The sequence below is a fragment of the Crocodylus siamensis genome, chromosome 2, assembly GCF_052110815.1.
Source record: "Crocodylus siamensis isolate JL-2025a chromosome 2, ASM5211081v1, whole genome shotgun sequence".
In the NCBI taxonomy this organism is placed as follows: Eukaryota; Metazoa; Chordata; order Crocodylia; family Crocodylidae; genus Crocodylus; species Crocodylus siamensis.
In genome coordinates this window covers 155557195-155570697 of record NC_143396.1, presented here as the reverse complement: position 1 = coordinate 155570697, position 13503 = coordinate 155557195, and the positions used below count along the sequence as shown (strand labels likewise).

General features: G+C 37.9%; 1 protein-coding gene across 2 annotated transcripts in view; it reads right to left on the bottom strand.

Annotated features, from left to right (window-relative positions):
- The window catches only part of DAPP1 (dual adaptor of phosphotyrosine and 3-phosphoinositides 1), a 46997-nt gene that overhangs the window by 10916 nt on the left and 22578 nt on the right, over positions 1–13503 (bottom strand). For both annotated transcript variants that reach the window (XM_090031860.1, XM_090031861.1), the window contains exons 2-3: positions 10118–10240; positions 6780–6913 (exon numbers count right to left, since the gene is read on the bottom strand). In XM_090031860.1, the coding sequence (XP_089887986.1) occupies positions 6780–6913; positions 10118–10240 (257 nt within the window). The remainder of the gene's footprint in view (positions 1–6779; positions 6914–10117; positions 10241–13503) is intronic.

The window sequence follows — 13503 nt, the reverse complement described above, 5'->3', positions numbered from 1 at the left end:
CTGGGACAGTCTCAGGTCAGCTTCACTGCCTCATCTCTGGACTGGTGTCCATGTGGAGTAGGACCAGTTGGCTTGGGAGTGGGGTCTCTGGGAGCACTGGGGAAGCAGTGTAGGCATACCTGTAACCCATGTGAACTTTACAAAATGAGAACAGTGGTAGCCCACCATGGCATATTAACCTATGGATGGTAACTATCATTACTGTCAGTGCCTCATATTAGTTATTTCAGAAGAGTTAACAGATTCTGATTTTAGGGAAATTCTTCAATAATTACAGGCTTCAATCATCAAATGGCAGATGTTTTGCTTTTTAAAGCAGTGTCATTCTCTGGGTGAACAAGAAACAGTTTACTTATAAAAAAAATCAATTCTCCAAGGCCCCCCACCCCCAGCCTTAGTATGGGATACAGCATCCAATCATTAAATGATGAGTCATATCCTCTTGAGCTTGTGATTTTTGCCAGTTCTTGCAAGCTGAGCAATCTTTGGGGTGAGAGAGGACTAAGACAGGAGGCCCGCAAGGAAAGCCCAGAGCTGCAGGAAGTGGTGTTGACATCAACTAGTCAGTGTTGCACCAGTGACCCAATATGTGAAGCGACACTGTACTGCTGTGTCAGGCACACTTTTCCTGCAGATGTGCAAACTTTTGTTTCATATTTAAGTCCCACTTGAGCCAAATGAGGTCTTAAGAGAGTGGCAGCCCTGAGCACCTGTGAGCAATCAGAAACATGAATGTGTTTATATTTTGTCTTTCAACTAAAGGAGGTTAAGTCTGATGCTTTGGCCATATTCTACCATCTGCCCACTTGTGAAATGCTTTAGGGTGAAATAGCATGGAGGAAAACCTGAAATACAGGAAGCTAGTGATGAAACAGAACTCATCTGAGTTCATATTACTTCAACATAACACAACAGAAAGATATAAACGTCTGCAATGTGTAAAACTCTTTTCTGACTCTAAAAGTCAAGGTATTTACACTAAGAACCCTAACTACAAGAAGCTAATAATCAAACCCGTCTTCATTATTTAAACTGCACTGCCTTCTTCCTGCCTGGCCAGTTACACCTGTCCTTCTCCACTCTAAATTGTTCCTTTTAGAAGGAAAACCAGCAGCTGCAGCCCTAACAGGTCCTTTTGGGCACTAGTACTAGACCGCAGTCAGCCACACATCTCTCCCATCAAGCAAGTAAAAGTTTGGTGTGTTCTTGTTTTCCCTTGGCTTCCCCCTTTCTTTTATGCATGGCATTCCTCTAGAGGTGGCTTTTGAACAGCAGGGGAAGTTTCTCGCAGGTTTAGTCCACATAATTAAACTCAGGGCACGTGTACACGTGATACTACATCGCTGTAGTGATGCACTAGGGAGACATAGTGACCACATGCATCTACACGTGACCAACAACTACTTTGCTGTTGTGGCATGCTCCCATAGCAGCTAAAAATAACTGTGAGCCCAGTGTACAGTGCAGTACAGGCTGCTACTGTGCTGTGCTTTAGTACTTCGAAAAAGAAGCAGCAACATCACCATACAGGCATGTGTAGATGCGCACTCACATAATTTACCTGCAGAAGCCCACATAATTTACCAACTGGCTGCTCTGGTAGTTAACAAGGTTGCAGGCTTCCTAGATGGATCCTATTATCTTCCCTCACTACGAGAAAACTAATGTCTCTGTGGCAGGCCCAAGTTTAGTATAGAGTTACGCAGCCAGTTTTAAGTGACCTAATTCGGGTGCCAGAAGCAGTTTTGCCATGGTAACATTAAGCTTTGTCCAGAAAAAAGCTGCAGGGTAGACATGCCTTAAGAGACCAGGGCTTGCTAGAAGGAAAGAAATGAAAGCTTGATGTCCTACCTTTACCGACACTTAACCAACAAGAAGCCTCTAGAAACCCCAGTGTCCAGGGTATATACTGAGCTTAGTCAGGGACCAGCAACTTTGCTTGTTAGGTGAAGGTGGTGATAGCCAACAGAAATACCATTTTCTTTTCTCACTCCTTGCACAGCTCTATGAATGTACAACACTACCAATACCAACAGACTTTTTCATAGATTTCAACAGGGGAGAACCAGTTGTTATTCCCAGTTTCCAAAGGAAGAACTTGCATCAAACCTCAGGAATACAAGTCCCAGTCCAGTGATTTACCAGCAGTCACTCTATTTCTTTATCAAAGCAAGAAGACATTGTATGAAATTATTAGTCAGTTAGCACTTTGATCTGGTTAAATTGTTTTAAGAAAGAAATATGGAATCTTTTAAAAATAAATTAATATTGGTGTTCACCACACTACTATTTGGTAAGAGTGTGTAAATCATATAAAGGGCATGTTGTGTCATTCAGACTAACCTTCACAGAACTGTAACTAAACAGCGGAGTGCTTATGTTTACAAAAAAACAGTAGCAAAAGCGAACTCTAAACTTAGCATGGTGCTTCAGGGCCAATGCAGCTCACCCCCCAGTTACAAACCCTCAAATTCCCAAACCCACAATCCTAGCTGAAAAAGCAGATCAAGGAGATGCTCCAAAATAAACTTACAGTGATTGCTGACTTATTAAACCATGAGATCACTTATGTTTTTCAAAGGGGAGAGATGGAAAAAAGAGTATTTGAAGTAATTAACTGACATCTGATCACACAAACATGGGAGCCTGTAAATGTGATATTCAATTTGATATAGGTCTAAGGTCATTGTCAGTTTAATTCTCCCTAAGCATATGGAAAAATACTTTAGTGTTTAAAAGGGACAGGATCAAAAGGCTGTATGTAGAAATTGCTCTAAATTGTATTGACTTGAAAAGGGAGTAAATTTCCCATGTTTCCCATATTTCACAGAAGATGAGAGGTCTGCTACAGAACTGCACACACAGTTTAGAGCATTTTGTTAAAATGATAGCCTTTATTAATATTCTGTAGGATTTTCCTGAACAGAAGATTTTTGTTGAGTCTTTCACCCTTTAACCAGTACCAAGACTGTGGTGGGGGGTTTTTCTGGTATATTTCTCTACTTTCCAAGGAATTAGAGTACTCTGGAGACTGACAAAACAGGAAATATTAGTATGTCCCTATGTTCTTAGAAGTTTCAGTCAATTAAAGTGAACTTGGTTTTCATATCAAGCGTGTCTGGTTAATGACTCAAAGTTTCTATGTAGCTTTAAAAACATTGCAGTTGAAAACTAGCAAGGAAAGCAACCAATAGGTAAGAATAATCTCCTGCCTATGTCAGTATGGTAAGAAGATAAATATGATAGTATATTACTTCTACCATTGTTATTGAAAACAGCCTTTATAACTGGATCAGCTCTTCTGTTCAAGAAACCTTATAGTAGATACTAACCTGCATTACATTTTTATTATTATCTGAAGTACCCAAGCAGGTGCACATGTTTCAACCCTGGTGTAAAACCAGCATGAATGCACACAGCTGTTTGATGTGACTAATGGAGATTTAGATAAATTAAACTAAAGAACAGCATGAAAGAATTCCCAGCATCACCTGCAAAACTTTGCTGGATCAGGACTTCGGGATTCTTCAACCAGAGATTTCAGAAAGCCTTGCAAATTCAGTCAGGATTCATTTTATTCAACAGATGGATAACTGAGTGGCTAAATGACTTGCCTGAAGTCTCATGAGTCAGTGGTAGTGTGATATGAATTTCCTTGACTCCACAGGATGCCCTAGTTGAGCTATATTAGAAATGTGCTCCAGTCCATAAACATGAGCACTGGGCACTTCACAAGAGCTCCAGACTAGTTACAGGCACTGTAACATGGCAAAACTAGATATTCATATAACATTACAAAGCTGTCAACACGATAAAGGCTTTGAAATGGAGCCATTTCTCAGTTCATAAATGGTTTTTTGCGTTTTTTCTAAATGCTTATCTGAAGCAGAAGAAGGTTAACATTTTTCATGTCCTCAATCTTCCTGGCATTAAAAAATAATTTGCTGAAAAAAATGGGTGTTGGTAAATGGAAAGGTCTTCCATTCCAGCGACAAACAGAACAATTTGATAATGCTAATGTACCACCAAGTTTTATATTTAATATAACCCCTCCATTTTACATTAATAAATATTTTGCCCACAATGTTAGGAATAATCCCCAAAACTACCTTTCTTTCCTAGTAACCTTGACCTTAGCCTGAGAACCATGGGCTTTTTTGTGTGATGTGATCTCTTTCAGAGCTCTCTTATTATTGGTAACACATTTTTAAATTGTACTGTTATAGATCTATTGAAAATAATTTATATTTCATCTCATTCTCAGTTTATTGATAACCATGTGTTTATGAAGTCTTGTCTAGAACCAAGCAAGAGGACAAAATTATCAAGGGTCCTTCTTTTTCAGTCTTTCTGCTGAGCTGACCTTTTTTCATTTATCATGCATAAACATTAAAAAAAAGATTATATAACTACCGACCACTAATGCCTGAGCCAAAGTTCTCATGTTCCCTGTTACTGGATGGCAAAATGGATTGTGTGCCAGGAGACCTGGATTCTGTTTCTGGCTCTCTCACTGACCTATCACTTATTTAATCTCTTTGTCTAGTGACACTTCTGTATAATGGCTAACTATTACAGTTCTGTGAGCAAGCTGCTTAAATAGACCAGCTCTTACAACCTGCTTAGTGAAATCAATGGGAGATTTTGGGGGACTTTGATGGAAGCAGGACTGTACCCTTTCTCTAAACAAGCTATTACCTCACAGGCTTTACAAGGTTTTGAGCCCCCTCTATGTAAAGCCAGAGTTCGTCAGCTGCTAACTCATTCTTCCTGTACATTGCTGCATATAGGAAAGTAAAGTGGAAGGTGACACGCTCCTTGATATGATGCCCACTACCTATTTCCAACTGATAGCTTTGTCTGACTCAGACAGATGAAAGGTGTTTCACAGACCTGGCAGAATCTGATTAGGGGGCCATTAGCTAAGCAGCAGGCACATCCTTCAGCAGTTGGGATCCAGCTCCCAGAGATCATATAACACCAGCCCCTTACTTACTAATAGATGTAACACATGGAGTGTGAAGGAGGGGAAAAATCATAATTGTCTATATAACTTCTGAAGTATCTGAAGGGTAATCTAGTGGGTATATTTCTGACTTCAGGAAAAAAATCTCATAATCCAAACTATTTATTTAGCTTAAAACACACCCATCCTCAGTATTTCTGGACTACATCGTATCTCATGGTATGGTAACATATAACATAACCTTTTAGGCATAGGAAATATCTAGAAGTGTTTTAGTGCTAATTTACCATTTTATATGCTAGCACAGTAATTACAAAAGCAAGTAATAATTTGGGCATCCACCTGGTGATCTGCATGTACAATTACCACTCTTCCACAAACCAGGTACTTAAACACTTAATAGTAAGCTTTTGTCTCTGAGTTATTACCATCCTTCCACTTTTGGCCTTATAAATGTTAACTTATCCTTGATATATCACTGGGAGTTTGGTAGATATTAGCTTTATTATGGCTATGATTTACTCACAACAGGGAAGACCTGCTCAATGTCACGGAGTTGACAGAAAGCCAGGATTAGAACTCAGGAGGGCCACGGACCTAACACCATGTTCTTAGCACTAGATCACAGTCCTTTCTTTCTCTTGGGAGGCTTTAAATTTCATCAGTACAAGTGAATTAGTTCTTAATCTGCTGATTCAAGTAGCTGCTTATCTGTTGCAATGCTCTGTGGTTTTAAATAACCAATTGGCTTAAGAAATACTAAAAGAAATATCCAGGGTATAGGGACAATACATTAGCAAGCCAGCTGTTTTATTCCAGTGTGAGTAGAGAAGAGTACAGGGCATACCAACTGCAGGGAAGGGGAGGAAACCATTTGGATTTCTAAGTAGGAAACAGCAGAAATATACACTTCCAGCATGCCATCCTCTACTTTGAGCCCATGCTTCCAGATCCATGTTCCTCTAAGATCATTCCAAAATATTTTGGGCATCACTGTTGTTTTTAACCCTTTATTCCATACCCTTACAAAAATCAAACAAATTTGTTATTTTTAAGTCTTGTTGTTGCCGACAAATGCAGGTTCTGAAATGCTCACTGTGGATTAAGACTGTGCTACTTACTGTCAGGAATTAGAAAACAATTTTTTTATCAAAACATGTATTGTGTACACACATTATTAGGCACGTGTATAACAGGCACAGATAGTGAACATCATCCTCTCTCACCCAGGGCCAATTCTGGTCTCGGGAGCACTATTATAAATCAGAATCAAGTCTGATAATAATGAAATTACTGATATCAAGTCTTGTGACATAAATTGCTGATAAGAACAATTTCTATAAATCTTTACCACAACCCTTAACTCTTTCAAACCTGTTGCAGATACTTGCTGAATTCTAGCAGATACAGTTATCCATTGCTTCATAAAGCCAGGGGTCTCTTTACTCCAAGGTACTTTAAAGCTGTTTTAATATAAAATGGACACAACTCTGCTTAAGATTAGGAGAACAACTCTGTTTAAGAATTGGATATGCCCAGTGACCTAAGAGGTTTTGTCTTATTCTGGCAAAACCATACCCTGCTAATGCTAGGTCTGTGTTTAGATTAAGCATACTATTTCTGGAAGGAATATTTCCCTCAGGTACATTTAATATTGGTAAACAAAATAATTGATAAAAAAGAAAATCTGATCAATAGATGAATTTGAGGAAGGGGTTAAGTAAAAATATTTCTGATTTTAACACAGTGTGTTCACTAAAATCTTCTTTTATCCCTTTACATAAGCACATACACAAACACACACGTTATTTACCTGTTTCACTTCCAATTAAAGGCTGGTTTGCAAAATGGTTGACTAAATCTTTCACACTAGAAAACTCATTAAAGCCAAACTTGAATGCAGACCTCACGTATTCCACATGGAAGTGTTTGACAGAATCTCTTGCTCTAAAAGGAGAAAGACAATTGTCCAGAAAGGAAAGATTTGAAAATAAACAACAGATCTGAGGGCAAAACTCAGAAGCTCATACCAAAAAAACACGGGAGTTTAGATACCTAAATGCTTTTGTGGGCTTTGTCTTTGTTGCTTTGCTTTTACCCAACCCATGTTATTTGAAGACCCCCAAAGCTTACAAATGCTGGGCCTGATTTCCAAATCCCACGGACTTCAGTTGGAGCTGTAGGAGATTGACACTTCTGAAGGTCAGTCCAATTAATTTAGACTCGGTAGGGTAAACATCATCACTATTCTAGAGATGAACAGGCAGCGAAGGCACAGAAAGATTACGTGACTGGAACTAAGTCATATTGTGAGTTAGTGAGAAAGCTGAGACTAAAAGTCAGTCGTTTTGACTTGCAGTCCTCTGTTCCAGCCAACATGATACTTGTTAGTAGTGTTGTTAACTCTTAAAACAGGAACATAAGCCTAGCAAGGGCCTCTTGGGCAATCTAGTCTGATGTATTGCATAAGCACGCACACATTTACCCAGGGAAGATGTGGCCTCTTTACTTATTTTTCAGAGATCCCTCTAAATCTCATTGAAATCACTTCCTGTAATTTTTTAAAATTAGGCCACCTATATTTAGGCACCTAAAAAGGATTTTAAGAGTCTAACTTTAGGCATCCAGGTTTCAGAGTTTTAGCCTACTATTTAAATGTGCTGCCAAAAGCTCCAGTCAAATTCAGGACCCTGCTCTGCCAGGTATTGTACAGATGCATGCACAAGCTAAAGAGCTATATTCCAGTCTTGCTTTCCTGGGTAGATGTTTATTTATCTGTAAGCAACAAAGCAGTTAATATATAAGGAATTAATATGTGGCAGCTAATAAGGAACCACTGTCAACATAAGGAGCACAGGCATGAGTACTGTATTTTCTCACATACAACATGCACCTTTCCACAAAAATCACCCATGGAAAATTGTGGTGTGTATGTTAAGCAGAGCAGCTGATTTTCTGACCAGGATAGAAGCTCCCCAGTTTGATTCTTGCTTTGCAGTACAGTAGATGTGACATTACTATTTAGGCAGCTGAGGGAGTCAATTGACTTAATTAGTCCATTTTTCTTCGCTCCATAGGTGTTAACAATAGTCTATCCTTTTTAATGGTCTCAGTGTTCCACTAATCAAGCTAACCTTTCTTAGGGCAATGTTGCTGTCTTCTAGCTGCTCCTGGTCTCTCTCATGTTTCATAGCCCTGGAACCTTCTTAGCAATTTTCAAAATCAAAGATCCATCCATGGAGACTAGTCTTCAGCAGCAACTAGGGTTTCAGCTTTTGTTAAGTAGGAAAAGGAGGGCAGGCCAGCTGAAGATTAGATTCTGTCTCTGCCTTCTACAGCCATAACTCAAGAAAAAAATCTTCATTCTGCCTTTCAAAAACAAGGTGTGTATTATATTCTGGGACATGCTGTATGTGAGAAAATATGGCATTTATTTTGTTAAAGCTAACATTGTTAATGGTTGTCTTAGCACCCAAGACATTCTGGAGGACCTTCAGCAAAGAAGGCTGATGATGGTGGGGATAGGGAGCAGGGGAATTTTCACTGTGGAAAATTACAATGCTAGCATACTTTACTAAGTCTTTTAAAAATAAGAAGCCACACTCAAAGCATAACTGGCTTCTTTGTGGTGTGCATTTAAGCCTTTTGTGCCCCACTTAGGTGGCTAAAACTACCCTTTGCCTTAGTCACTCCCCAGAAAACCTGTGTAAACCATGGGCTGACAGCCTACTTGTACATAAGCTTCTCGCTACCCTGAGATCATGTTTCTATTCTTTCAGCTAATTTCACAAGAAATAAAGTGTGGCAATGAGAGTTGCCACTACTTGATGTCTTAGTTCCTCTTTAAAGTTAACTGGAGGAAATTCAGGACATGTGTTGTCATGCTCACTGGCTTCAGATTGCAAATGTCAATCAAAATCCCAAGGGATATCTGAGCATAGTTTCATGCTAAAACAACCCCCTAATGATGTCTGATAAAGTTACAGGTGTGGGTGTAGAGAGTAGGGAGTTGAATAAAAGCCACAGAAAGTGTTCATGAAAAAAGGCCAGAAATACCCAGTAATGCCCAAAATAGTGCTTTCTTTGAAAAAATATTTGAATAAAATGAAAACTTTTAATTTTGTGACAAAAGCATGTGTTTTGTAACAGACAAATCTAGTAGCCAGCATTTTTATTTTGCTTGTCATTTTTTAATGAAAAACCTAATACATTTGTTTTAAAATGAAAACGTTTTTTCCCCTACTTTTTCCCACTTTTATTAGGGGAATGAATGAACAATGAGTCTTTTAAATTAATGTTGCTGAAAAACTGAACAATACCAAAGAAAACACTTTGGGGGGGGACATTCATTTCTTTAACAAAATGTTTTTTGTCAAAAAATTCTGACAAATTTTCAATCAGCTCTGTGGAAATACCAGATAATTCACAGCATGGAAGAAGACAGAATCATATCAGGCTGTTTAAAAACAAACACTGAATATGATCTGATTTTGTATTTTTCCCATTAAATCTTTTTTTTTTTAATCCAAATAAAGCATCATCATCTTTGGACTCTGTGAGTAAGAATAAATTAAGCAAAGAAAGGAATTAAACAGAACGAGGTAGACAAGGTTCTTTGGGTAAATCTGATATATTTTGTTAGTTGGTCTAATAAAAGATACAGATTCACCCAAAGAACCTTGTCTGTCCATGTCCTTAGACCAACATGGCTACAACCTGTGCCCCTTAAACTGAATGAGTCACTCTAGTATGTACTCTGGTTTCAGTTTCTATATTTTAGAAGGTGCGTATTGAGGAATTTTCCTGAGATGAAGCGTTTCTTTTTCTCCCTCACAATCCAAAAAACTTTAGCAATAAGATCAATGATTTGCTGTTTTTATGAAGTAGATGTTTATAAAGTGTTTTTTTTTCTTTCATTGCATTTTTTTGGCCTTATTTTTCGTATTTCCCTAATGTGTAGAGAGGCCTTGCTCAGGGACCTACTGCACTGAAAACTGTTCATACTAGTCAATTTTTCTTAAATAAGCACAATGTTATAATACAGTTTATCCTATAGTTTATCCTATAGTTTATCTTGTATTTATAACAACGTATGCAAATAGTAGAAGTGTAGGTTCAGATAAATTGCATTCACTTTTCTCCATACTGTACCTTACAGAAAGGGAGTACAGGTTAGGCTTCTCATTACTTTTCCTTAAGAGATAGCTTCCATCACATCCATTGGAAAGAAGCAGTGCTTCTGCTGCATGACGGGTGAGATTATCATGGTACCAGCTAGTAAGAAAAAAACATTAAAGATTCACTCATTTTGTCTGGCATCTGGTGAGTTGTGGAGCCATAATAACTCCACGGTGAAGATTATAATCAGGTCTCAAGTCTTAAAAATTTCACACTTTCTCTCTCTCTCACACGGTGTGAAGAAAAACTCCTTTTGGCCTGGGATCTTTCTCAAGAGAAGAATCTCTTTGGAAAACTTGAAATAAATGGCTTAGCCACTTTGGGTGAAATTTTAATACTGTTCTGACCTTTGGAATGGAAAAGTATAACCTTTATCATTTGATTAGCTGAAAAACGAGCTTGGTTTTAGATTGCTAACCTTTTTTTGCAGGTAAGCCTAATGGGGAACTAACACACAGTTCTAGTGTGAAGCCCAAAGTGTCATAACTGTAGAATCACACGATTCCCTCTGCTGAGTGATACCAATGATAGCAAACTGCAGCATGTTAGGTCAAAAATCCAAATAATTTCAACATCTTATCCCAAATAGGGCCTTCAGATACCCTGGTAAATGACTCAGAGTAGGGCAAAATAAAAGTTCTCCCCTGCTTTCTACAGGTGCTTCCTGCACATCTACACATTTTTTTTTATTAGAAATCCACCCAGAATTTAATGACTTTTTCACCTGCACTGACTTTCTCTCATGAGGACTCACTAGCAGAATAATGCCAGCACCAGATTTCTTGAATATCCAGTGTTTCCATTTTGGAAAATAAATCTCCACACTTTGGGTGCAGGCTTTAATCAAAGTAAATTTGTAGAAAAACCTAGAATGACCCACTTACACTGGGAGCAATAGTTTCCATCTAAAGGTGTCAGGCATACAATACTTTACAAAAGCAGGGCTGTGCACCCTGATGAATTTATTACTATTGACTAGGACATAGGACAGGCTGGACAAACAAATGCAATGTAAATATATGTAAATCCACAAGCTAGTCTGTCAATCCATTGATGTTAACCCAATGCTGGCAGCCCAGATGCAGGTAAGCCATTTTAACACTGTGTCATTTGACTGTGTTCTGAACAGGCCTAAAAAAGCTTGCTGTTACCTCCGTGCACTACAAGGCTCCCATCATAGAGCAGAACTAGTAGTAGGAACCATGAAAAATTTTCATAACATTTCTTCTTAGTGTAAATAGGGTCATAGGGGAACAAAGGCTGTATTCATCTGGTAAGGGTGTGAAGCAGAGAAGATTCTCTGGAAAAAGTCAGTAATGATCTGGTAGTACTGCATTCCACAGTCACTGGATGCAAGTAATACCTAAGAGTATTTATTCTGAGCAAGAACCCCAAACACATTTTCATTTTATTTTTTCAGTTTGTAAATGTGTCTATGTGCCAGCATTTTTGTGTACTGTATAACGACTTTCTCCCTGGGACTGCTTAGTCAGAAGCTAAGTGAAGATCCCTCACTCCCTTCCTTTTTAGATAGAATAGGCGGTTTAACAGGCACTCTTTCAGAAAATGAATTTTAAAAAATCTTCAAGATAGGCTCCCTCAAGATATTTATGAACAGCTTATTGGTTACTGTGTCAACTGCAACAGTCTGAATGTAATTTGCATGACTGAAAAAAACCAATTATATAAAAAAAAACACCAATTATATAAAAATACATGTTTTCAGTGGAAAGAAGTCTATACAATTGTAAGGTCTGTCTGCTGTTTTTCTAAATCTGTATTTCCTGGTGTACATTGTAGTATACTTCCTCTTTTGGGTAAATGTTTCATGCAACATGTACTATTTGTAGCCAAAGGCAATGGCATTAAGAAATCCCCTCTAAGTTAACACAGTTCTGGCAACTCAGTCTATGTCTAAACACAAAAATCAATAGATCTGTCTTGATAAACCTCCTCAGTGGAAGAAGCAGAACATTTTGCAGGGATGAAGAAAAAGAGTAATGCCATTTAAAACAAAAGTTCTGTGGTCATGTTTCAGTCAGGATGCTGAAACCTCCAGCACCAATCCAGCAAAGCCCCTAACTTTAAAAACATGAATAATCCATTTGATTCTCCCATTGGGAAGAAAGTCTGTGGCTTCCTGGCTTAGTTTCTGGTGAAGAGTATCAAAGAACTGGGTAAATAAGAATAACCTTGGGTTCAGCACAAAAGGCACAGATCTAAAAACCCAGTGTACCGAAGACTGTAAAAGTTACTGCACCTAAGTATGAAAAATAATAATTTGTACAGAATCTTGTCTGAAAAACTGGGTGGCAGAAGATTGAAAAGCCAGTATCTGTCAAGCGGAACTGTGCACCAGTTAACAAATTACCGGTGATAACACGAGTGTCTTAAAGGACAACAAGAGATTAAAAGGGGGATTTTGAGTACAAATTGACTTACCACTATGAGCTACCAAGTTCTTAGACCAAATTTTGCTCTCCGCTCCACTAGTGATTGATATAGTTTAGTTTTTAGCCCAGCTTAAAAGAAAGCAGAAGTTGGACCACAGCATTTTTGTGCATTTGTGATATAGGCTGTCGCCAAGCTGATATGTAAAACTCATTCAACAGTGCAAATGACTATTATATACAGCCTCTTAATGGACATTTCATACTGTAAATTGAAATCTAGTTAAGAAACTAAACCCAATTAGGTAATATCTCCTTCATAAAAATACTTCAGAATTTTACACCCTATGGAAGACTAGACCTCTATGAAACTTAGTGGAGACAGAAACTTAACACTGCCAAGACTGCTTTAGGTGTAAGACCTGTTCCAAGAACTGTCTACACAGTAAAAAATAAAGCATAATGAACATTTAAAGATCAACGTGTCATCCTTTAAAACACCTGTTAGCCAAAACTGGCTTGGTTACTAAACACCAAAGTAACAAAACAGTCTAAGGTCAGATTTGTGTCGTTCCAATACCATAATGACAAAATCAGCACAAATACCTATCTCAAACCAAGCTACAACAAAGGTCAAAACTATTTTGTGAAATTTAATATAAAACACAGGTTGTTCCAAAGAATTTCATAAAATGACAATTTTCATAATGAAGTCAGAGTAAAAATGTCATTCATATTTAAAGTATTCACTCTTTAAAAAAAATGGTCTTTTAAAAGTCTTCTTTTAAATTGAAAATTTTATGATTTCAATGAAAAATGAACCACCTTTATTTTCAAACATAATAAATGAAATAGGAATTGGACCACTATCAAAAACTGAAAATGAAATGGAAAAAACAGATTTGTTGCAATGTATTTTCTACTCTTTGCTGAAAATGTTCTCACATCTTTGACTATTTTCCTTAACAA